Raw genomic sequence first — 20,751 nt, forward strand, 5'->3', positions numbered from 1 at the left:
TTTTCCAGAGTGGTTGCACCAGCTTGCATTCCCACCAACAGTGTAGGAGGGTCCCCCTTTCTCCGCATCCTCACCAGCATCTGTCATTTCCTGACTTGTTAATTTTAGCCATTATGACTGGTGTGAGGTGGTATCTCATTGTGGTTTTGATTTGTATTTCCCTGATGCCAAGTGATGTGGAGCATTTTTTCATGTGTCTGTTGGCCATCTGGATGTCTTCTTTGCAGAAATGTCTGTTCATGTCCTCTGCCCATTTCTTAATTGAGTTATTTATTCTTTGGGTGTTGAGTTTGCTAAGCTCTTTATAGATTTTGGATACTAGCCCTTTATCTAATATGTCATTTGCAAATATCTTCTTCCATTCTGTCAGTTGTCTTTTGGTTTTGTTAACTGTTTCCTTTGCTGTGCAAAAGCTTTTGATCTTTGTGAAATCCCAATAGTTCATTTTTGCCCTTGCTTCTGTTGTCTTTGGCGATGTTCCTAGGAAGAAGTTGCTGTGGCTGAGGTCGAAGAGGTTGCTGCCTGTGTTCTCCTCAAGGATTTTGATGGATTCCTTTCTCACATTAAGGTCCTTCATCCATTTTGAGTCTATTTTCGTGTGTGGTGTAAGGAAATGGTCCAATTTCATTTTTCCGCATGTGGCTGTCCAATTTTCCCAGCACCATTTGTTGAAGTGGCTGTCTTTTTTCCATTGGACATTCCTTCCTGCTTTGTCAAAGATTAGCTGACTATAGAGTTGATGGTCTATTTCTGGGCTCTCTATTCTGTTCCATTGATCTATGTGTCTGTGTTTGTGCCAGTACCATACTGTCTTGATGATGACAACTTTGTAATAGAGCTTGAAGTCTGGAATTGTGATGCCACCATCTGTTATGCATTTTAAAGTATAGTAGGATCTCTCAGATACCATGCCTCTCATACCGTTCTGAATCTTCTCATTGTTTAAATTTGTAATGTATTAATTTTTCATACCTATTTTCATATCTATTGATGAATACAGTTTGATATTCCCAGTTAGGTAGTAGAAAGGACAAGGTGTTATCATGAAAAACATTTTTAAAATGTATCATTCCTGTAATGGCCAGTTATACTCATGCTTGGAGGAAAACTTACTTTAAACACTCAGTTTGCAGATGTAGAAACCGAGCCACAGAAAATTTAAATTATTTTCACAAGGTGGTGTGGTGTTTGACTACTTCAGAGTCAAATTTATAAGATTATTAGACTTTGTGGATGACTTTCTAAGTTCCTTTATCCTCTTATCACCAAACTCTTTTTTTTTTTTAAAGATTTTATTTATTTATTTGACAGAGAGAGATCACAAGTAGGCAGAGAGGCAGGCAGAGAGAGAGAGGAGGAAGCAGGCTCCCTGCCGAGCAGAGAGCCCGATGCGGGACTCGATCCCAGGACCTGGAGATCATGACCTGAGCCAAAGGCAGCGGCTTAACCCACTGAGCCACCCAGGTGCCCTCACCAAACTCTTTTAAGAGGTGGAGATTTATATACCAATTGGAGTTCTGAAGTTGTCGTTCTGAGCTGTAGCACTATTGTTCTTTTCATTCTTTTGAGAATATGAATTCTCAGGCTGTCTACCTCAGTAATACATTTTTATCCGAGTGCATACAAAAATGGAATCTCACTGTTTGCCTTCTTTCATATTACTTATCAGGTGTGACACAGGTCTGAGGTGATAACAACTGTATCTTTATCTTTTAGCTCTTGTTGGCCCACTTGAGATTACACACTTACAGAAAGATTGGGAAAGACATAGGGCTTTAGCATTGGCATCTATAGTTCTGGGACTGGGGGAGGTGGGATTAGCTGTAAACCTTATAATGGAATGTCAGAACCAAGTTAACTGGCCAAGTAGGAACCCTAATATACTTGAAATGGGACCCACAATAGTTCTCTCAATGCTGCGGTTGTCCATTCTATGTACCTCTTCCCTCCCAAATTCCTTCACCCATTCCCACATAACCTAGTATTCTTTTAGCTAGAGAATGGCATTTTAAAACACCTCTCTACTGACATGGTATAGATGGACTTACTTTAAGACTCAGAGGCAGTATTTGCATTTTCAGGAGTTTGGAAAGATTATTTGTGATGATGATGGTGATGGTGATGGCAATGGTGATGATAAACTGAAGTCATTTTTTAAAAGATTTTATTTATTTATTTGAGAAAGAGAGAGAGAGCGCATGCATGAGCACACACAAAAAGGGGGAGGAGCAGAGAGAGGGAGAAACAGGCTCCCTGCTGAGCAGGGAGACTTAGAGAGCTAGATCATAGGACTCTGGGATCATGACCTGAGCCAAAGGCAGATTCTTAATGCACTGAGCCACCCAGGTGCTCCCCCTCCCCCCATGGAAGTCATTGTTATCCAGAATTCCTTTAAGCCTCATTGCCAAAGTTAAGCCTCTGGGGAGTTGTGGGTGAACCCTGAGATTTTGCTCTAGTGAGGCTGCAGAATCCTGGATGAGTCACCCCCTCAATCATGTTTTTAAATGCCCATCTTTCAAATGGGAAAGAGAATCCTAGATATTGATTAGATGCAAATGCTTATTACCATGCAATGTAATAGATATTAATATTTTGTCTATGAGCATCAGCAGGAGGGGAGGCAAAGCTTAAAGGGACATTGGCGATGGAGTTGGGGAGTGAGGCTACCTAATGCGTCATCTTCCTCTTAGTTCAGGTAAAGGAAGGGGGCAATAAATTGGAGGGGCCAACAGCAGATGAGTTCCCACTTTTTCCTCAAAGGCAACAAAGATTAGAAGGGAGTTTATCAGCTACAAGAAGAGCCCTATTGTTTAACCTCATGAGCATGAGTTGGTATTACTTATTTCTCTTTTCTAAAAATTCATTTGCAGATATTTAAATATTTCTCAGTATATTTAAATTTCTCATGATAAAATTTAAGTGACCAGAATGACTTTTAAACATAAATATTAATTGAAAGGCAACACATAGAAGATTTTGGCATTCTTTCCTCCGTCAAACTGCAGATGTTCCAGCAATCATAGCAAACATTTAGTGAGCACCTACTACTTACTTCACAACAGTCTAACCACCCCTTTTGAGTCCCCATCATGATTTGGGTCCTATTATCAGCTTATCTTACACTTAGTGGGACTGAGGCACAAAGATGTTAAGTAAGACACATTTCTGGATTACAGAACTGGTAAATGGCAGAGCCTCTTGGACAGCCAGGCAGTATGCTCTTCTGGCTGTGTTGCCTCACTTAGCACATTTGCTCAGTGCTTGGGGTCCCATTCCTCCTCCCTCTTGCGACCAGTCTGGGGCCAACTCATGAAGGATTGCCTTCTCTGGAGAGCTATAATCACTTGGAGCTTTCCCTCACTCTGCATCTTCTATTCTTGTCAACACTGCCCCTATATTCCATCTATTGTAATCTATGTTTCTGTTGCTGCCTATTTCTTGCTTGTTTATGAATGACTATGAATGGTTTCATTTGCTCTCGCAACTCTCTCAATGCCACTCTCAGCTTTTACCTCTTTCAGGGAGTTAATGCAATTTCCATTGTAACAGATGCCTATTTCCAGGAGTACCCTTGTCTTGGACAATCTTTTATCAGTCTTGACCAATTGACTACTACTTGCATCAATCTGTGGTTGTCATCAAAATTGATTCTTCCTGTTGTAGTTTGGAATCTCATGTGAACATTTAATGTGTAAAATCCATTTAAATATAATAAAACCACCATTTTCAGGAACCATAGTTATCCAGTATACAATGAGTACCTACTGTGTACCAGGAACTGTGGCAGATGCTGTGGGAAAGGGTGAAACTGGATTACCTGTAGACCCCTCTCTCCAAGGGCCAGTCCTCACTGGGAATGTTAAAGGATGCTCATGACCTAAAAGTAGCAAATAACCTAACAATATGTAGATTCAGAGAAAGGCTATAGATCTTTTTCTCTCAGTTACTACATGTAAAATAATTTTTCCTAATAGACCCCAGGCACTTAGTGAAAATTTGTATAAGACTATCTTCTGTAAGAGATATTAATCAAATGACTGAGAAAAACCAAATGATTATTAGTAGGGTCCTTGTGGTCTCTGAGGCCTATCACTTCAACATGCTGGGTATTTTGTGTAAATCTTTAAACTCATTCCTTCTGGGATGGATTCCTGCTCTTTTACCTTTCCCAGAGGAATTGACGCCATAATGCCAACTCACCCAGGGTCTCATGAACACACATTACAGCAAGCATAACTCCTGTTTTCTACTGGGTTTTTTGTTTGTTTGTTTGTTTGTTTTAGTTTTCTCCTCCAATTCTTCTAAAGTAAAACATGCTGCCATAATTCTATGGTTTTAGAGAGGAATGGGGTGCTTTGGTCAGTAAAGCATCTGACCTTATTTTGAGGCATCAATGATATATTTGATTCATTAAATGACATTGGTGCTCACCTCTAGGGCCCAGAACCAGAACAGCAACCACCAAATTTGGCAGACAGAAAAATGAAAGATGTTTTTTAAGATTTATATGTAATGGGGAAGCAGTAACTGGTGGCAGATTATACAGAAATGTTTTTATTACCTGTTTTATTCAGGTTTAGCATTGTGGACAGCTGCTAAGAAGTACTCATTTATGATACAGCAATGCAGTCCATTAACAGATAACTTGTTGGGAATTTTGGAAATGAAATTTGATTTACTTTTCTATTTACAAGAGGGGCTGAATTGGTCTAATAGGAATCTTATTCTATATTAGATGTGCTTTTGGATGTCAAGTGTCAAAAAAATAGACTTTCTTGCATTGAAACAACCTAATTTACTTTTTATCATGACAGCTTTCCTTTTGTGTCCAAAGTCAATAAGACAGGCTTTAAGCAGCATACTGAAAAGCAAAACTCAGCCATGTACCCTTAGGTTCATCAGTAGACAGACCCACCCTAGACCTATACTCTTCCCACAGTGAGGCTTCTCTGACAGGTGCCATTTCTTTTTTCTTTTTTTTTTAATTTTTTATTTTTTATAAACATATATTTTTATCCCCAGGGGTACAGGTCTGTGAATCGCCAGGTTTACACACTTCACAGCACTCCATAGCACATACCCTCCCCAATGTCCATAACCCCACCACCCTTTCCCTACCTCCCTCCCCCTGCAACCCTCAGTTTGTTTTGTGAGATTAAGAGTCTCTTATGATTTGTCTCCCTCCCAATCCCATCTTCTTTCATTTATTCTTTTCCTACCCCCCAACCCCCCCATTGCATCTCCACTTCCTCATATCAGGGAGATCATATGATAGTTGTCTTTCTCCGATTGGCTTATTTCGCTAAGCATGATACCCTCTAGTTCCATCCATATCATTGCAAATGGCAAGATTTCATTGCTTTTGATGGCTGCATAGTATTCCATTTTGTATATATACCAGATCTTCTTTATCCATTTATCTGTTGATGGGCATCTAGGTTCTTTCCATAGTTTGGCTATTGTGGACATTGCTGCTATAAACATTCAGGTGCACATGTCCCTTCGGATCACTACGTTTGTATCTTTAGGGTAAATACCCAGTAGTGCAATTGCTGGGTCATAGGGTAGCTCTATTTTCAACTTTTTGAGGAACCTCCATGTTGTTTTTCAGGGTGGTTGCACCAGCTTACATTCCCACCAACAGTGTAGGAGGGTTCCCCTTTCTTCACATCCTTGCCATCATCTCTGACTGATAATTCTTGAGTACTTGTTCTAAGAGGAGGAAGCCCATGGTTGAGTGGAGAAAACTAACCAAACAGGTCTATGCATTGGTTTTGTGACAGAAGCAAGTAGAAGTGCAGTCTACATTACTGCCTTTTAGGCCATATACCTCTTTTAAGGGAATGAATGTGGTTGACCCCTGTCACAGCTTACCCAGTGCATCTTTTCCACATTCCTTTATGCTGCACAGTTTATGAGTTTGTGATTCTTCTCAGATACACTCATTCTGAATTTATAGGAAATAAAGACACCCAAATAAGCAAGATATAATTAAAAAAAGAATTGAAAACTAAACACATTAGCCCTCTTTTATACCTTTTGAATTGAATCTGCCTCCTTTCACTCAGAAAATCACATCCTCTGCCCCCCTCTCCCCACTTCTAGCTTTTTCACTTCTGTGTAACTCTTCATCCTTCTATCAACTACCCAGAGCTTAATCTTTTTTTATTGTGGTAAGATATACATAACGTGAAATTTACTATCTTTTCCACTTTTAAGTGTAGAGTTCAGTGGTATTGTAGGTATTCACATTGTTTTGCAACCATTACTGTCCACCACCCATCTCCAGAACTCTTTTCATCTTGCAGTGCTAAAACTCCACACCCATTGAACACCACCCTCCTTTACTCCCTCCTTCAGCCTTTGGCAACCAACGTTCTTCTTTCTCTCTGTGTGACTTTTACTACTCCATGTACCTCATAGAAGCGACTTACAATGTATGTCTTTTTTGACTGACATATTTCACTTATTATAATATCCTTAAGGTTCATCCATATTGTAACGTGTCATTGTATTGTGTATATGTATATACAAACACACATGCATATTTTAATTTTACATTTTATATTTATAATTTTAAGATTATAATGTTTTGATATCTTAAACTGCTCCCTCCCCCCCTTTTTTTAATTGAGGAGAGACTGCTCCTCTGGGCCTAGCCAGTTCTTAGAGATAGCATAGGACTTAGCCAGGAGCATACCTTTGATATGCAGGCTAACCAATCCAGAGCCATAGTCCCTCTCTCTGGCCCTTACACTGCAGGAACCAATATTCTTCTGCCTTAATCATTCCCAAACCACCAGAGATCACAGGAATTATTCAAACTATTCAATTCTAATTGTTTATCCTGCCTTGCTGTGTCTCTCCTGTGGAAACCCCATTTATGATCATGGTATAAGTGCCTTCTCCCTCTGCCTTTCCCTGGCTTCTGTCTTCTGACATGGTGGTATCTTTCCCATGTGATCCTGCAAGGCATATCTCCAGTCTCTAGGACTTGTGAATGTAAGGAACTTTGTTATCTGAGCATTTTGTCTTGTGGCTACATGTGACTGACCATCACATAAAAGAAAACAAAACAGTGAAAATCTTCCTTTCTAAGGCTAAATGATATTCCATATGAATACACTGCATTTGTTTTATCCATTTCTCCCTCCATGGGTACTTGGGTTGTTTCCACCTTGTTGGCTTTTGTGCATAATAGTGCTATTAACATGGGTGTACAAATATATGTTTGATTTTAATTCCTTTGGGTATATCAGAAGAAGTGGAATTACTGGGTCATGTAATTCTATGTTTAAATTTTTTTTTTTTTTTTAAAGAAGTGTCATACTGTTTTCCACAGTGGCTGTGTCATTTTACATTCCCACCATGAGCAAGAGTTTCAGTTTCTCCACATCCTTGCCACCACTTGTTGTTTTCCATGGAAGTGAAGTGGTATTGTAGTGGAGATGAAATAGTATCTCATTGTGGTTTTGATTCACACTCCTTTAATGACTGGTACTGTTAAGCATCTTTTCATGTGCTTAATGGTCATTTGCATATCTTTGAAGAAATGTCTAAGTCCTTAACTGTTTTTAAATCAGGTTTTTTGCTTATTTGTTGTTGAGTTGCAGGAGTTCATTCTATGTTGTGGATCAACCATGTATCAGATATGTGATTTGCAAATATTCTTTCCCAATCTGTGGGTTGCCTTTCCTTTCTGTTGACTGTTTCTGATACACAGAAGTTTTTAATTTTGATGTAGTCTAATTTATTTATTTTTTGTTGCCTATACTTTTGGTGTCATATCTAAGAAATCATTGTCAACTGCAGTGTCATGAAGGTTTTATCCTATGTTTTATTATAAGAATTTTGTAGTTTCTGGTTTAACTTTGGGTCTTTGATCCATTTTAGGTTAATTTTTGTATTTAGTAACATAAGGGTCTAACCTACTTTTACATGCGAATATCCAGTCTACCCAACACCATTTGAATGGTCTGGCCTCCTTTGTCAAAGATTATTTGGGGTGCCTGGGTGGCTCAGTGGGTTAAGCAATTGCCTTCATCTCAGGTCATGATCCCGGAATCCTGGGATCGAATAGTGCATTGGGCTTCCAGTTCCACAGGGAGTCTGCTTCTCCCTCTGACCTTCTCCCCTTTCATGCTCTCTTTCACTGTCTCTCTCTCTCAAATAAATAAATAAAACCTTTAAAAAGAAAACAGTTAATTTCCCCCTAGTTTTGTGTGCACACGTGTGCATCTGTGTGTGTGTGTGTGTGTGTGTTTTCCAAACTGTTATCCCTTAAAACCTTCATTGCACTAATGCACTTAATACTGATTTAGTACTTCCCACTTCAAGTTGTTAAGGCTTTATGTCTCTAGGTCATTTTTTAATTTAATGAGATTAAGAGCTCTGGAAGCCTAAACTCTAATACCATAAAATAACCAAAAAAGTCTCTTGCAAAAAGTAGGTTCTCAATTGATTGACTTAACACAGCCTTCTGTATGACATCACCAAAGGTTATGTGGTATCTGGAAACAGAAAACTTGCTGAATCCAGTGAAGTTGAAGAAATGTGCTACTTACTATTTATAGTAGTTAAAAAATCTGTCTAAAATGAAGAATAGTCCTTTTAGGAAATGTAACCACCATATATATAATACATACAATGGTGTTGGTTTGTTTTCCAAAATGCCAACAGCTCTTTGAAGCTAATATAATTTGGTTATCCTGACAGATGTTAGAGTAGTTGGCTCAAATTCATAATCATTGTTTTCATTTTCATAGAAGTCTGGAAAACGGCTTGGACTACAGACTGCTGGGTATGCAATTTATTGAGACTGTAAGCTCACAAGTGTCGTTCATAGTTCCGAAAATAGAGTGCGGAAGTCCAATTTGTGAATGATAGGTTATTTAGTGAAACTGAAGGAAGCTTATCGAAATAATTGCAGATACAAACACTCTTATATCTGAAATGATTTGTTTCATATGCAAAGGTTCAGAGTCTTGTTCCTGTTCCTCTGGGGAAGAAATATTCTAAAATTGGTGATGTCATTCCCTTTATCAGTTGCTAAGTGCAAAGAAGGGAACCTCCTTCTTTCCAAAAGGCATGAACCTCTGGCTCAGATGTTGGCCAGCTCTGCAATCTCATTATTGGTCTCTGCCAAGGAAAGAGAAACTGGTTTTCTTTAAGGGGAAATTAACTAATTTCACCTCTGATGCACAATGTTGGATTGTGGTATCTCACCACAATATCTCACCTATAAATTTTATGCCATCGTGGTTGAAACTGTTATTCCTTGACTTACGAAAGTGTTATTCATTTATTAATTATAGGATTTTAAATTTGTGATACATTACGTTTCTTTAGTTTTTACAGTAACAATAATCAATATTCCTTATTCTTCTTTGATGCGTGCACTCTCCAGATCTTAGCTTTGAGTCATTTTGTTAGGCAGAACAATTAGTTAGGCAGTCAGGTGATGGCTAACCATCTCTGATATTACTCATCACTGGGAGGCTTGGCTTTATAGAAAATGTTGGCAATAAGTTGCTTATGCAGTGTTTTCTGTCATTTAACATTTATCATCTTATATTTTCTTTGCCATTTAATCAGCTTAACAAATATTGCAGGATATCTTTACAGTCATCTATTCCTGGCAACTTGCAGGGTATAAATGTCCTATTTTCCAAGAATTTGTTAAATACAAGTAAGAATTTCTCATCCTTTGAGAATTTTAAAAAGGAAGATGGGCAGGATTTGAATTGCAACTACAAGGCAAATCCAAAAGAAAAATCCACCTTTTTCCCACATACCCATGAGGTGTTAGTGCATGAGTCAAAGGAGGTTGAATACTTCTTTCCTCCATCTCTCTGACACAAGGTATTAACACACATGTATTTTTCTCCACAGTAAAACCGACTGTAATTGACGTTGACATCTATGTTAACAGCATTGGTCCTGTGTCATCAATAAACATGGTAAGAAGCTCTTTTCTTCTCTGATCTGAAGACCTTAATATTAGTTCTTACATTCTTGTTGTGACTTTCTGTTTGAGATGTATCATGCAAGTTTAAACTCACAACTGACTTCTTAAATCAATAGCATTGATTTAAATATCGAAAATGGTTAAGAAAAATCATGCAGTGGAGTTTGTGATGCTAGGAGTGAGACATGGCTCTTAAAAGACATCTCACGCTCCACCTGCTCCACACACGTATTTAATGCACATAGATTTTCAGGCGAGATTATTTGCAGTTGTGCAGTCATTGGCTACTTCTGGTTTCATTACTATTAGGGATAAATATAAATGACAGATTTTTAACTTTTGGTTCAGTTTTTCAAGACCCCAAAGAGCTGCCTTTTAGTGTTTCTTAGGAAAGGATCTGAAATTACCCACATTATACTTTGCTCTTCAGTTTGAACTCTGGGGGTAAATAAACTGCCTTATTTTTATTTATTTATTTATTTTGGCAGGAGAAAGTGTGGTATCAAGTAAGTGATTTTCCTGAGTAGGGTATTCTCACAGATTTAGAAGCGAAATGAGCTCCAGAAGTAAATGCAATGTGAAAGAAGGCCTTCCCTGTAAAAGGTGCTTAGCTATGAGGAAAGTGTTGGAATGCTGGAGTATATTAGCATAAAAGTGTCCCAGGAGGTGCTGTAGGCTGGTGTCTTGGCTCCAAGTGGAGTGTGCAAGGTTTCAAGAGCATGTATTGGCATTTGTGGACCCAGTGATGGCAGGAACTCTTGTATGCTGGGGGGCTTCTTTGTACTTTACTGCTGCACACTGGCTCCTGGATTTGCAGGGAGTGGGGTGAGGCTGAGGGTGGGGAATTGCCAAAATGCTGACTTAGATGCTGTCTTTTCATTGCAGTGTTCTGTGGTTAGAAATAATCCCTCCAGAATTAGTAGCAAAAATCAGTTCTTTTCATTGCCAGATATTAAAAGTGTTCATCTTTTCTCTGATGATATAAAGTTTTCTATGTAGGGGTAAAATTATATTTATGGGTGACTCACTTAAAAATATGTCATCCATAAATTGAGGATGGGGCACTGGCAAAACGGTGGGTATTAAGGAGGGCACGTATTGCATGGAGTACTGGGTGTGGTGCAAAAACAATGAATACTGTTATGCTGAAAAGAAATTAAAAAAAAACACGGTGAAATGAATAAAAAAGAATTCAGTTCACACGGCTTATGGGCTGCGGATTGTAAAATGTAAATTGTAAATGTAATATTCCCTTTCCTTGATAAGTAATGAATCAGTTGACCGAATAAAGACTGTAATCACTTCTCAGTTCATTTGTTTCTTATTCTGGAGTTTTTTTCTTACATCAGTTCCACATTAAGTCTAAGACTAATTTGTACCCAACATTAAAAAAGAAGTGCCTCCATAGAGATATAGTTAACAAAATTATTTTAGAAAGAGGTGCTTGTATTTGTATATTGTAGGGATTTTCATGAACTTCTATAACTTTAAGATCTACTCATTGCCCAGGATTAAGCTTTGCTATTGGAATTGATAAAAATTTCTGTCTGGAGGTCATAGCTTCAGAGGAAGAGGCAAAGTAAGTGACAGTCATGTACAGAGTGATAAGGACCTGCTAATTGGCAAACACCCTCTTGGGAAAGCTGGCAACATTTGGAATAGATTTCTCTGATGAGGTCTCAATCTGAAGCTTGATAGATAGGCAGGTGTTTGCCAAGTGGGATGGTGAAGTCCTCAAAAGATGTCGGGAAGACAGGTGTGTGACCTGATTGGGGGGATGAGGGGCTAGTGTGCTGTTTGAAAAGGCAAGGGAGTGGGATATGGTTGGGGAGCACTTGGACCTTCCTGGGACTGAGGCCCGAAACGTTTATGAAGAGTTGGGTTTCATCCTTAGTCAGACATTGGCATTTGAGAAGTGCATTGACCGACTTCCATCTAAGATATGTATGTGCCAAATTTCCTAAGATTGGTTCATATCCAGCAAGATCTCTAGTCAGACCCTTTCCTCCATTTTAAAGAGAGAGAGAGAAAGAGAGAGAGCGAGAGAGAGCTCGCAATTACATGGCATACAAATGACAGTGATTTAAGTGGTGCATAAACAGTGTATCTTGGAACACTGAAAAAATAAAGTTAAATTTAAAAAAAGAAAAAAAAATCATTATTTTAAATAATCCACTTTGATCCCTCATCAAGAGGGGATGAATGATATTAAAATGGTCTGAGGTGTTGTAAGACCTGAGAAAAATTCATGAGCATCAAACCATATATGTTTTGTAGCAGACACACCAAAATACTACTACTAATGTTATATTTTTAATAAATGAGATTAAGTAGATAGCTTTTCCAGTTAACCTCTCACTTAAAAAAAATTGCCCAGGGGCGCCTGGGTGGCTCAGAGTTAACCCTCAGAGTTAAGGCTCAGAGTTAAGCCTTTGCCTTTGGCTCAGGTCATGATCCTGAAATCCTGGCATTAGACTCTGCTCGGTGGGGAGCCTGCTTCCTCCTCTGTCTGCCTGCCTCTCTGCCTACTTGTGATCTCTGTCTGTCAGGTGAATAAATAAATTCTTTAAAAAAAATAGCCTGAATATTGTGAAATTCATTTGGTCCAATTTTTCTTTCTTTCTAGGAGTTATCTACTGTAGTGAAAGGGTAGACCAATAAATGTTGGTTGCCTTTTATTTTTAAAAGTGAAGCAAGTATCTAAGCACCACTGGGCAAGCTGAACGATAGGAAATGCATTGCTCTGGAAATAATGGCATGTTTATAGACCGTTCTCAGCAGAACTAGAGTTGTCTAGACTATCTTCCTGTTTCCAAGATAAATATTAATGTACTACTAACTTATGTCAGCTAAGCAAAGCATAAAGGGTAGGCAAAGTTTTGATAGAGAGATAGCCAGGCAGGCAAAGGCTTGTTTTATGGATATATAGCTCAGTTAACCAATCTAGGTATATACAGGTACATTTAAATATTCAATTTGTATGTTCTCTGGGATGAATTTCTCTATTTCCTTTTTTTGTTTGTTCAGTAAACATATGACATACAACTATTGTGTGTCATGCAAGGTGCTGAGTGCAGGTTAAGACAAAGATGAGTGAGAGGAGTAAGTTTAGATTCATAAACAAACTATTATGGTACATAGGGGGCCAGAGCAGAGATAGATTCAATGCCAAGTGTCCCAGAAGGACAAATATCCAATAGCCCAGAGGGATGTTTCAAGAGGTTCATGAATCAAGAGCTTCTGAATTACTTTCTATTTAATTTAAATGTTTAATTTTTAGAAAGACTTATTTTTTTAGAGCAGTTTTAGGTTCACAACAAAGTTGAGAGGAAGGTAGAGAGATTTTTCATATACCTCCTACCTTCACACATGTGCAGCTTTACCCCTCATGAATATCAACCCCCTCATCCAGAGTGGTACATTTGTTACAATCAGTAAACCTATACTGACTTCTTTATCACTGAAACATTCTAGTTTACATTAGGGTTCACTCTTGGTAGGGTACATGTGTGAAGATGTATCCACCATTATAGGATCATACAGAATAGTTTCACTGCCCTCAAAACCCTGTTGGTGAAGCTGCTTCTTAAAGGATGAGCATTTCTAACTTGGAAATTTCCAAACTTCTAAATTCTTTTTAATAGAAATTGTGCATCATTTATTTCAAGACTAGGAATCTGAAGATCAGGAGAGCATGCACATTTATTTTTGAGTGTTCCCCGTAAGCAGCATTTTAGGAAAAGAACAAAGAAAACTAATGCTTTGATACCTACACTGTGGTATTGACCTCATCTCCTTTGATCATCACAAGGTCATGGTAGAGAAGATACTGCTCTTTCCACATAGTATGTTTGTAACGATTATGTAAAGCTCTTGAAGATGGAGATCCCAGGGCAATGATTCCAACTATGATCAAATGCACTTCTGTAGTCAATATTGAAATACAGCAGTAGAACTTATGGAGTTTCAGCTTTAACTTAGAAGTTGAGAAGATGAGGTCTCAGAGTGAGAGTAATGTTAGAATTATTTTCCTTTTCTTTAAAAAAATAAATAATAGACTTTATTTTTTTAAAGCAGCTTTAAAAATATTTTTCCAGCTTTGTTGTGATAGAACTGACATGTAACAGTGTTTAAGTCTATAGTTTACAACTTGGCAATTGGATTTATGTTTATTGCAAAATGATTATCACAATAAGGTTGGTTAATACCTCTATCACCCCACATAGTTACTCCCCCTTTTTTTGTGATGAGAACCCTTTAGATCTGAACAACTTTCAAATATATAATACAATAGTTTAACTATAATCAGCATGCTGTATGTTAGAGTCCCAGAACTTATTCATCTTGATGCTGCAGGTTCGTACAATTTGACTGGTACATCTTTCCATTTCCCCCACTCCCAGACCCTGACAGCCATGATTCTACTCTGTGTTTCTATGATTTCCATTTCTTTAGTCTCCACATATAAATAATATCATACAGTATGTGTCATTCTATGACTCACATCATCTAGCATAATTTTAAATTTATAGAAAAATTGGGCAGAAATCACAGAGAGTTTCCATATGCCCCCCCAACACACATACATACAATCCCTTTTCCTATCATTAACATCTCTCATTATTTTGGTACATTTGTTACAATCGTTAAAAGCATATTGATATATTATTAGTAGCTGAAGTCTTAGTTTATATTAAGGTTCACTTTTGGTGTTGTACTTCTGTGGATTTTCAGCAATGTATGGTGGCATTTATCCTCCATTGTTGTATCACATAAAATATTTTCACTGTCCTAAAAATCCTCTGTGCCCCACCTGCTCATCCCTATGCTCTAACCCCCAGCAACTACCAACACTTTTCCTGTCTCCATCGGTTGCCTTTTTCAGAAAGTCCTACAGTTGGAATCCTAGATTATGTAGCCCTCTCAGACTATTTTCTTTGCCTTTGTTTTAAAGAGAACCAGTGCCAAGTCATCTCAGGAAATCCAAGACACATAGTGACAGAGTCAAACGTGATGTGACTGTAATATCTGGTTGTGATGATGTGTTACCCAGAAATGAAGGGGCTGCTGTACAAGTCCTGAGGGCAGGTCAAACATCACCAAAGTATGCTCCATGGATTAGAATTATAAGACCTGGGGGAGGACATGCAGCCAGGAGGAGAAGGGGAGAACATGGGCCCGTGAAGCTTCTTGTGATGTCTATGAACCTCATCCCATCTCCTCTCGCTGTTGGCTACAGTTTTAAGAGGTGAAGCTAGGTGACCATGAATCATGGAAGTCCAAGAGGGAGGAAGGTGAGTAAATTCCATTACAGAAAAGTCTGATATGACTACAGGATGCCCATTGCTCATTAAAACTTTTCTGAAGGCATCTAATCTCAGGAAAGTCCAAAGGAAGTAAAGCTTGCAGTGCCCCAAAGATACCCTTGTTTTGGTTTTCTTTGCATTTATTCTGCTTAGGGTTTGTAGCAGTTTTGCATCTGTACTTTGGTACCTTTCATCAGATTAAAAAAATATATATTGGCTGCTATTTCTTAAATCTGGCTTCTGCACTATTCTTTCTCCCTCTTCACTCTCTAATACTCTAGTCACATGCATGTTTAACATTTCTCCTACATTCCCCTTGTCCCATATGCTTGTGGTCTTTTTGACATTCCTTTGCTCCAAGCTTCCGGCCTACCTTTCAGCAAACCATCACTCCTCATCTGTGTCCAGTTATCTCCAAAAACCATCTGTTGAGTTCTTAATTTCATCTCTAAAATTTTAATTTGATTGTTTCTAAGTTAGTTCTCTGGTGAAATTCTCTGTCTTGCAATCTATTTCCTTGAACACATTAATTATTAAATGTGACTGATAGCTGCAGGATCTGGCTATATGTGGCACCAGTTTTATTGCCTGTTCTATTGATAGGCCCCATTTTCTGATGTGCCTGATAATTTTGATTATATGCAGAAATTTGCAGAGGCTTCAGGTGATGTTGTCTCTCATGTCTGGATGTCACAACTGGTGTGGTCTGTCTTCAATCTTCCTGAGGTACTGTTGGGCTCTGTTTTTCTCCTACTCCAGGGCATACCTCCCCAACGGTCTCAACTGAGGTCCTGGGATGCTTCCCAGGGCCACTCTAAATGGATCTATACTTTAGTTTTTATAATTTTATAATTTATAAATTTATGATTTTGACCAGAAAATGGCCAACAGTTTTGCTCTTCTTTTTAAGCCATTTTTATGACTGCTTTTTAATTTCTTCTTATGTGGCTTAATCAGTAAATGTATTGAGGGCAAATGAACGTTGTATGGCTCACTTCCCCACTATTTGTTTTCTCTGAAATCTTAACCTCTCATATTAGGACTCCTTGACTTCCCCAAACTCCAGCTTTGCCTCAAGCTCGACTGCGTTCTGTATTCTTAGCAGCTGCTCTCCACCCAGCTCCTCCACATCACGTACCACACTGCCAGGAAATAGGTTCTGGGGAGATGACTGCAGGTGGGAAATCTGGTCTATCATGGCCAGTCCACTTTCTCACCTCCTCAAATTGATTATTATTATTTTTTTCTTTAAAGAGGGAGGGAGGGGATGGAGGGGCAAACAGAGAGAGAAAGAGAACCTTAAGCAAGCTCCACACCCAGCATGGAGCTGGACATGGGGTTTGATCTCACAACTCTCAGATCATGACCTGAGCCCAAATCATCAGTTCAATGCTTAACTGACTGAGCCACCCTGGTGCCCCAAATTGACTTTTTAAATGTGTATTAAAATAAATTAGATTTTTATATGTGTATTTTATCTAGCTTTTCTGTATGTTCTTAGTGAGACTATTGGTCTAGGACAAGCGATTTCCATCATTGTCATCCACATTTGGTTTGAAATTTTAAGTTTAGATGGAATAAAGTTTTATTTCTAATAATCAGCAAGGAAGTGATTTGGAGCCAAGAGGGAGACCCTAATGAAATATTACTGTAGGGTTTTTTTTTCTTGTTTTAGTGACCTCCCTGATTGCCTTCAGATTAGTGAAAAAGAGGAAATTTTTTAGAGTCTAGTGTCTATGATTTCCCTATATAATGACTCTCCAAGAGAAATTAGAGGAAGTTAATGATGTCTTTCTTATAGCAATGTTAGCTTTAGAAGATTAGAACACTTATCTGTTATGTGTTGTTTAAAAGGAAGGTCTTACAGATGTGGTTTCAATATTCTTTTAATAAGTGAAAAATAATACTTCACACATAAAGCTTGTGCATTTGAGATGTGGTTCATCACAGGATAAAAAGCCATTTTCAAGCTAACAGTGGTAGAAATAATAGTATATAAAATATAAACTTTATTAAATAAATCAGTAGAATATACTGGAGAGCGGGCACCTGGCTGGCTCAGTCAGAAAAGCATGTGATTCCTGATCTTTGGGTCTTGAGTTCAAGCCCCATATTGAGTGTAGAGATTACTTATACAAACAAAACTTTAAAAAAAGAAAAAGAATACACTGGAGGAGCCACACAGTGTAAATGACGATGGTTTCTGGGATTTAGAAAATAATCTCCAAGATTGAGAAAGATGATGACATTTAAAGACTTTTTCAACTTGGCATCCAGCAAGCCTCATTCTGTAGCAGGTATCCACTTGACTTTGAGCCCTAATGCCAACACCCACTTCTCTTTTTGATCCCCCTAGTATTCAGTCCAGTCCAGTCCTGATAAGTGTGTATCAGATAAATGAAGGGACAAAAATCATTTCGCTCTCTGTTTGTCCACATACATATGTGTTATATATTTATGTGTGAACAGATACACATCTTTCACACTGCACACTTTGCCATGCCTTTAGGTTACAATTTTATTAGTTACCAGATTAATTTCTCTTTCTCTAAAAATATTAGCTAACACTTTTCCAGTGTTTCCACTGTTGTAAGAAATTAGTCCTAATAATAAACCTGTGGAGGACATTGATATCATTACCCAAGCTTATGGCTAATGGAGCTAAAGTTGTAACCCTCATGTCCTATCTCAAAGGCTGTCCATCTGGAAGGTGGTAGAACAATCACTCACTCTTTGAAGTAAAAAGGAAATCAGTGTGAGCTATTCTAATAGATGGATCTTAAATGTAAAATCAGTGCATTTTAAACTTATATTCTATGTCTTGTTTTCTTTGTCCTCCTGTTTCTTGGAACTTTTCACCATTTTATACAAATGTTATTAGAGGTACTCCCTGGTAGGATGGGACATTCATGTGCATTGTGTGAATAGATGTGAACTTTTCAGTGATGTAAGAACAGTGTAATATCTGTAATGATAATAAAGCATCTGTCCTTTGTTAGTGGTGATCTTGCACACAAACTCCTTCAAATGTATGAATAGCTTCTTATTTTTTTCATCTTGAACTTTTCCATTTCTGTTGTGTATTTCACAATTGGTATCTGTCATTCTTCACAATATGGGCTCCATGATGTACCTCTGAAAAGAGCACCTTCTTTATGTTGTATATAAAAACCATTTTCTGAAAGGGTGGGCCATAGAAATGGGACTTAATATTAAAGAATCTGAAGAAGTTCTTGCATCTTACCTTGATGAATTACCTATAAGCCCTCACACAGGTCCAACTTGCCTAGAGGCAGAAAATAGCACTCAGTTTGCTATGGCCTTATTTTGCACCTGTGGTAGGATCAGAAGGACAGGTATGTTGTGCTGAAGTGTTGCTTCAGGTGGCAAGGTACAATTTTTGGCTCCTAAGAGGAGTTGGTCACATGTATCTTCCAGAGAAGTCCCTCCTATAGCATTGTGGAGGATGACAGTAGGGACTGGCAAGGCTGAGTTGGAGAAATATCTGAGGATTATTGTGTAAGCCCAGGGTGAGAAATATGAGTCCTAAACTTGAATAGTAGTGGTGGGATATAGAGGTGCGTGTAGACTTGAGAAATGTAAATTTCCAGACATGAAGATTGACCTCATGCAGGCATTAAAGAATGGGAGAAGTCAAGGGTGACTCACAGCTAACAAAGTTTGTTAATCCAATAAGTATTACTGAGCACCCACTATGTGCCAGATGCTGAGGCGTGTAATAGGGCAAAGTGTTTGTGTAATAAACCACAAAAGGCCAAAGTGTTTATGCAACTTCAAGTGCTACAGCATAAAACATTGAACAAGCACAAACACTATGGCTTCAATTTGTGGGCAGATCCACAAAGAAATAAAACATGTAAATGTGACCACACACTCAAGGTTTCCTTATATGAGAGTGGAGAGAGCTAGTAATGATTGCTTATTGATGCCAGATCACAGTGAGGGCTTTGTAGAACATAGTAAGTTGTTTGGATTTTAGGAAGAAACCTATGGAAGTTACTAAACAGATAAATTATGTAGCTTATCTTTCAAAAATAATGCTGTACCCTGACTCTGCAAAGGGTTGAAAGGCCAGCTTTACCCCTGTTGCCCAGCTCCCTGGAAGCAGCAAAAAGCATCTACAAATCTTGTTAATGAGACCTGCATTGGGCTTAATTGTACCCCCCATCAGATCCCTCCTACTTAAATTAATTTATTGAAATATTTTCCCCAAGTACATTAGAATGTGACCTTATTTGGAAACAGAATCACTGTAAGTGTAATTAGTTAAGATGAGGTCACACTAGAGTAGGGTGGCCCTTATCCAACAAGACTAGTGTTCTTATATAAAAAAAAAATTTGGACATAGGTATGTGCATAAGGAGAACACCATGTGAAGATGAAGGTAGAGATCTACAAGCCAAGGAATGCCAAGGATGGCCAGCAAGCCACTAGCAGCTAGGAGAAAAGCCAGGAATGGTGTCTCCTTCACAGACCTCAGAAGGAATCGACACTGACAACTCCTTGATCTTGCGGTTCCAGCCTCCAGAGACGACCCATTTATGTTATTTAAGCCACCCAGGTTGTGATACTTCGCTGTGGTAGCCCTAGCAGCATAAGATAGGGCCCATCCCATATTTTGTAGGTTCTGGTTATTTATAAGAGGTTGTCACTTTCCATGTGACCCTGACTTGTTGCTTCAGGAGGGCTGTAGTTTACCCACTACCTTTACCCTTTTCTCAGGACTCAGCGTCACAGCAAGGGTGACTGACCAGTCAGTGGAAGCAGGTGTAGCTTCCCTCTTTGTATAGCTACTCCCCTAGCAAGGTTGTATTTCATATTATATTCTAAGTCTAGGACAGTCCTAGGAGTTAGGGATTATTGTTCCACTTAATAATGAAGAGCACAAGACCACCCCCACAGAGATAAGTAGAAGTCCTACTTTAAGTAGTTCTGAAGCCAAGGCTGGTTCTAGAGGTGTGAGGGGGTGCTTCCTGAATCTCCCACTCTGAGAAATGAAGATATTCTCTGGTTTTGCAAGAGCCAGAGCTGGGACCTGTGACCAAACTGGCAGCCATTTTCAGCTCACCAGCAGTGAGACTTCCTAGGTGGGCAAGGAGGTTGGTATGGGTCACTGGACATGACCCATGGTTGTGAGAGATTTTACAGAAGGAAGAATTGCAGTCCCTACTCCCCACTGCTTCACTAGAAAGGCAACCACTCATGTCAGCTCCTTCTGGCCACTCTGCCCCATTTCACACTTTGAGATCTGTACAGGTTGTGAATCCCAAGGTCAATGTGAACATCAGATATTATGGCACCCTTATAATTGCTGTGGCCAGAATACCACTGCATAATTGATAACCACTTACTTTCACATCTGTCTTTCTCATGAGACTCAGAAATCCCCCAGGGCATGGGTTTGTATTTCTGTCATCCCCTGACTAGCACAGATGCAGGACTCAGAGCAGACTTGTA

At 38.7% G+C, this 20,751-nt stretch overlaps 1 protein-coding gene across 3 annotated transcripts in view; it reads left to right on the plus strand.

Moving 5' to 3' along the window:
- Positions 1–20,751, plus strand: part of GABRG3 (gamma-aminobutyric acid type A receptor subunit gamma3) — a 707,159-nt gene that overhangs the window by 42,654 nt on the left and 643,754 nt on the right. For all 3 annotated transcript variants that reach the window (XM_044232134.1, XM_044232135.1, XM_044232136.1), the window contains exon 3: positions 9,892–9,959. In XM_044232134.1, coding sequence (XP_044088069.1) covers positions 9,892–9,959 — 68 coding nt within the window. The remainder of the gene's footprint in view (positions 1–9,891; positions 9,960–20,751) is intronic.

The sequence above is a fragment of the Neovison vison genome, chromosome 13 (genome assembly GCF_020171115.1).
Source record: "Neovison vison isolate M4711 chromosome 13, ASM_NN_V1, whole genome shotgun sequence".
Classification (NCBI taxonomy): Eukaryota; Metazoa; Chordata; class Mammalia; order Carnivora; family Mustelidae; genus Neogale; species Neogale vison.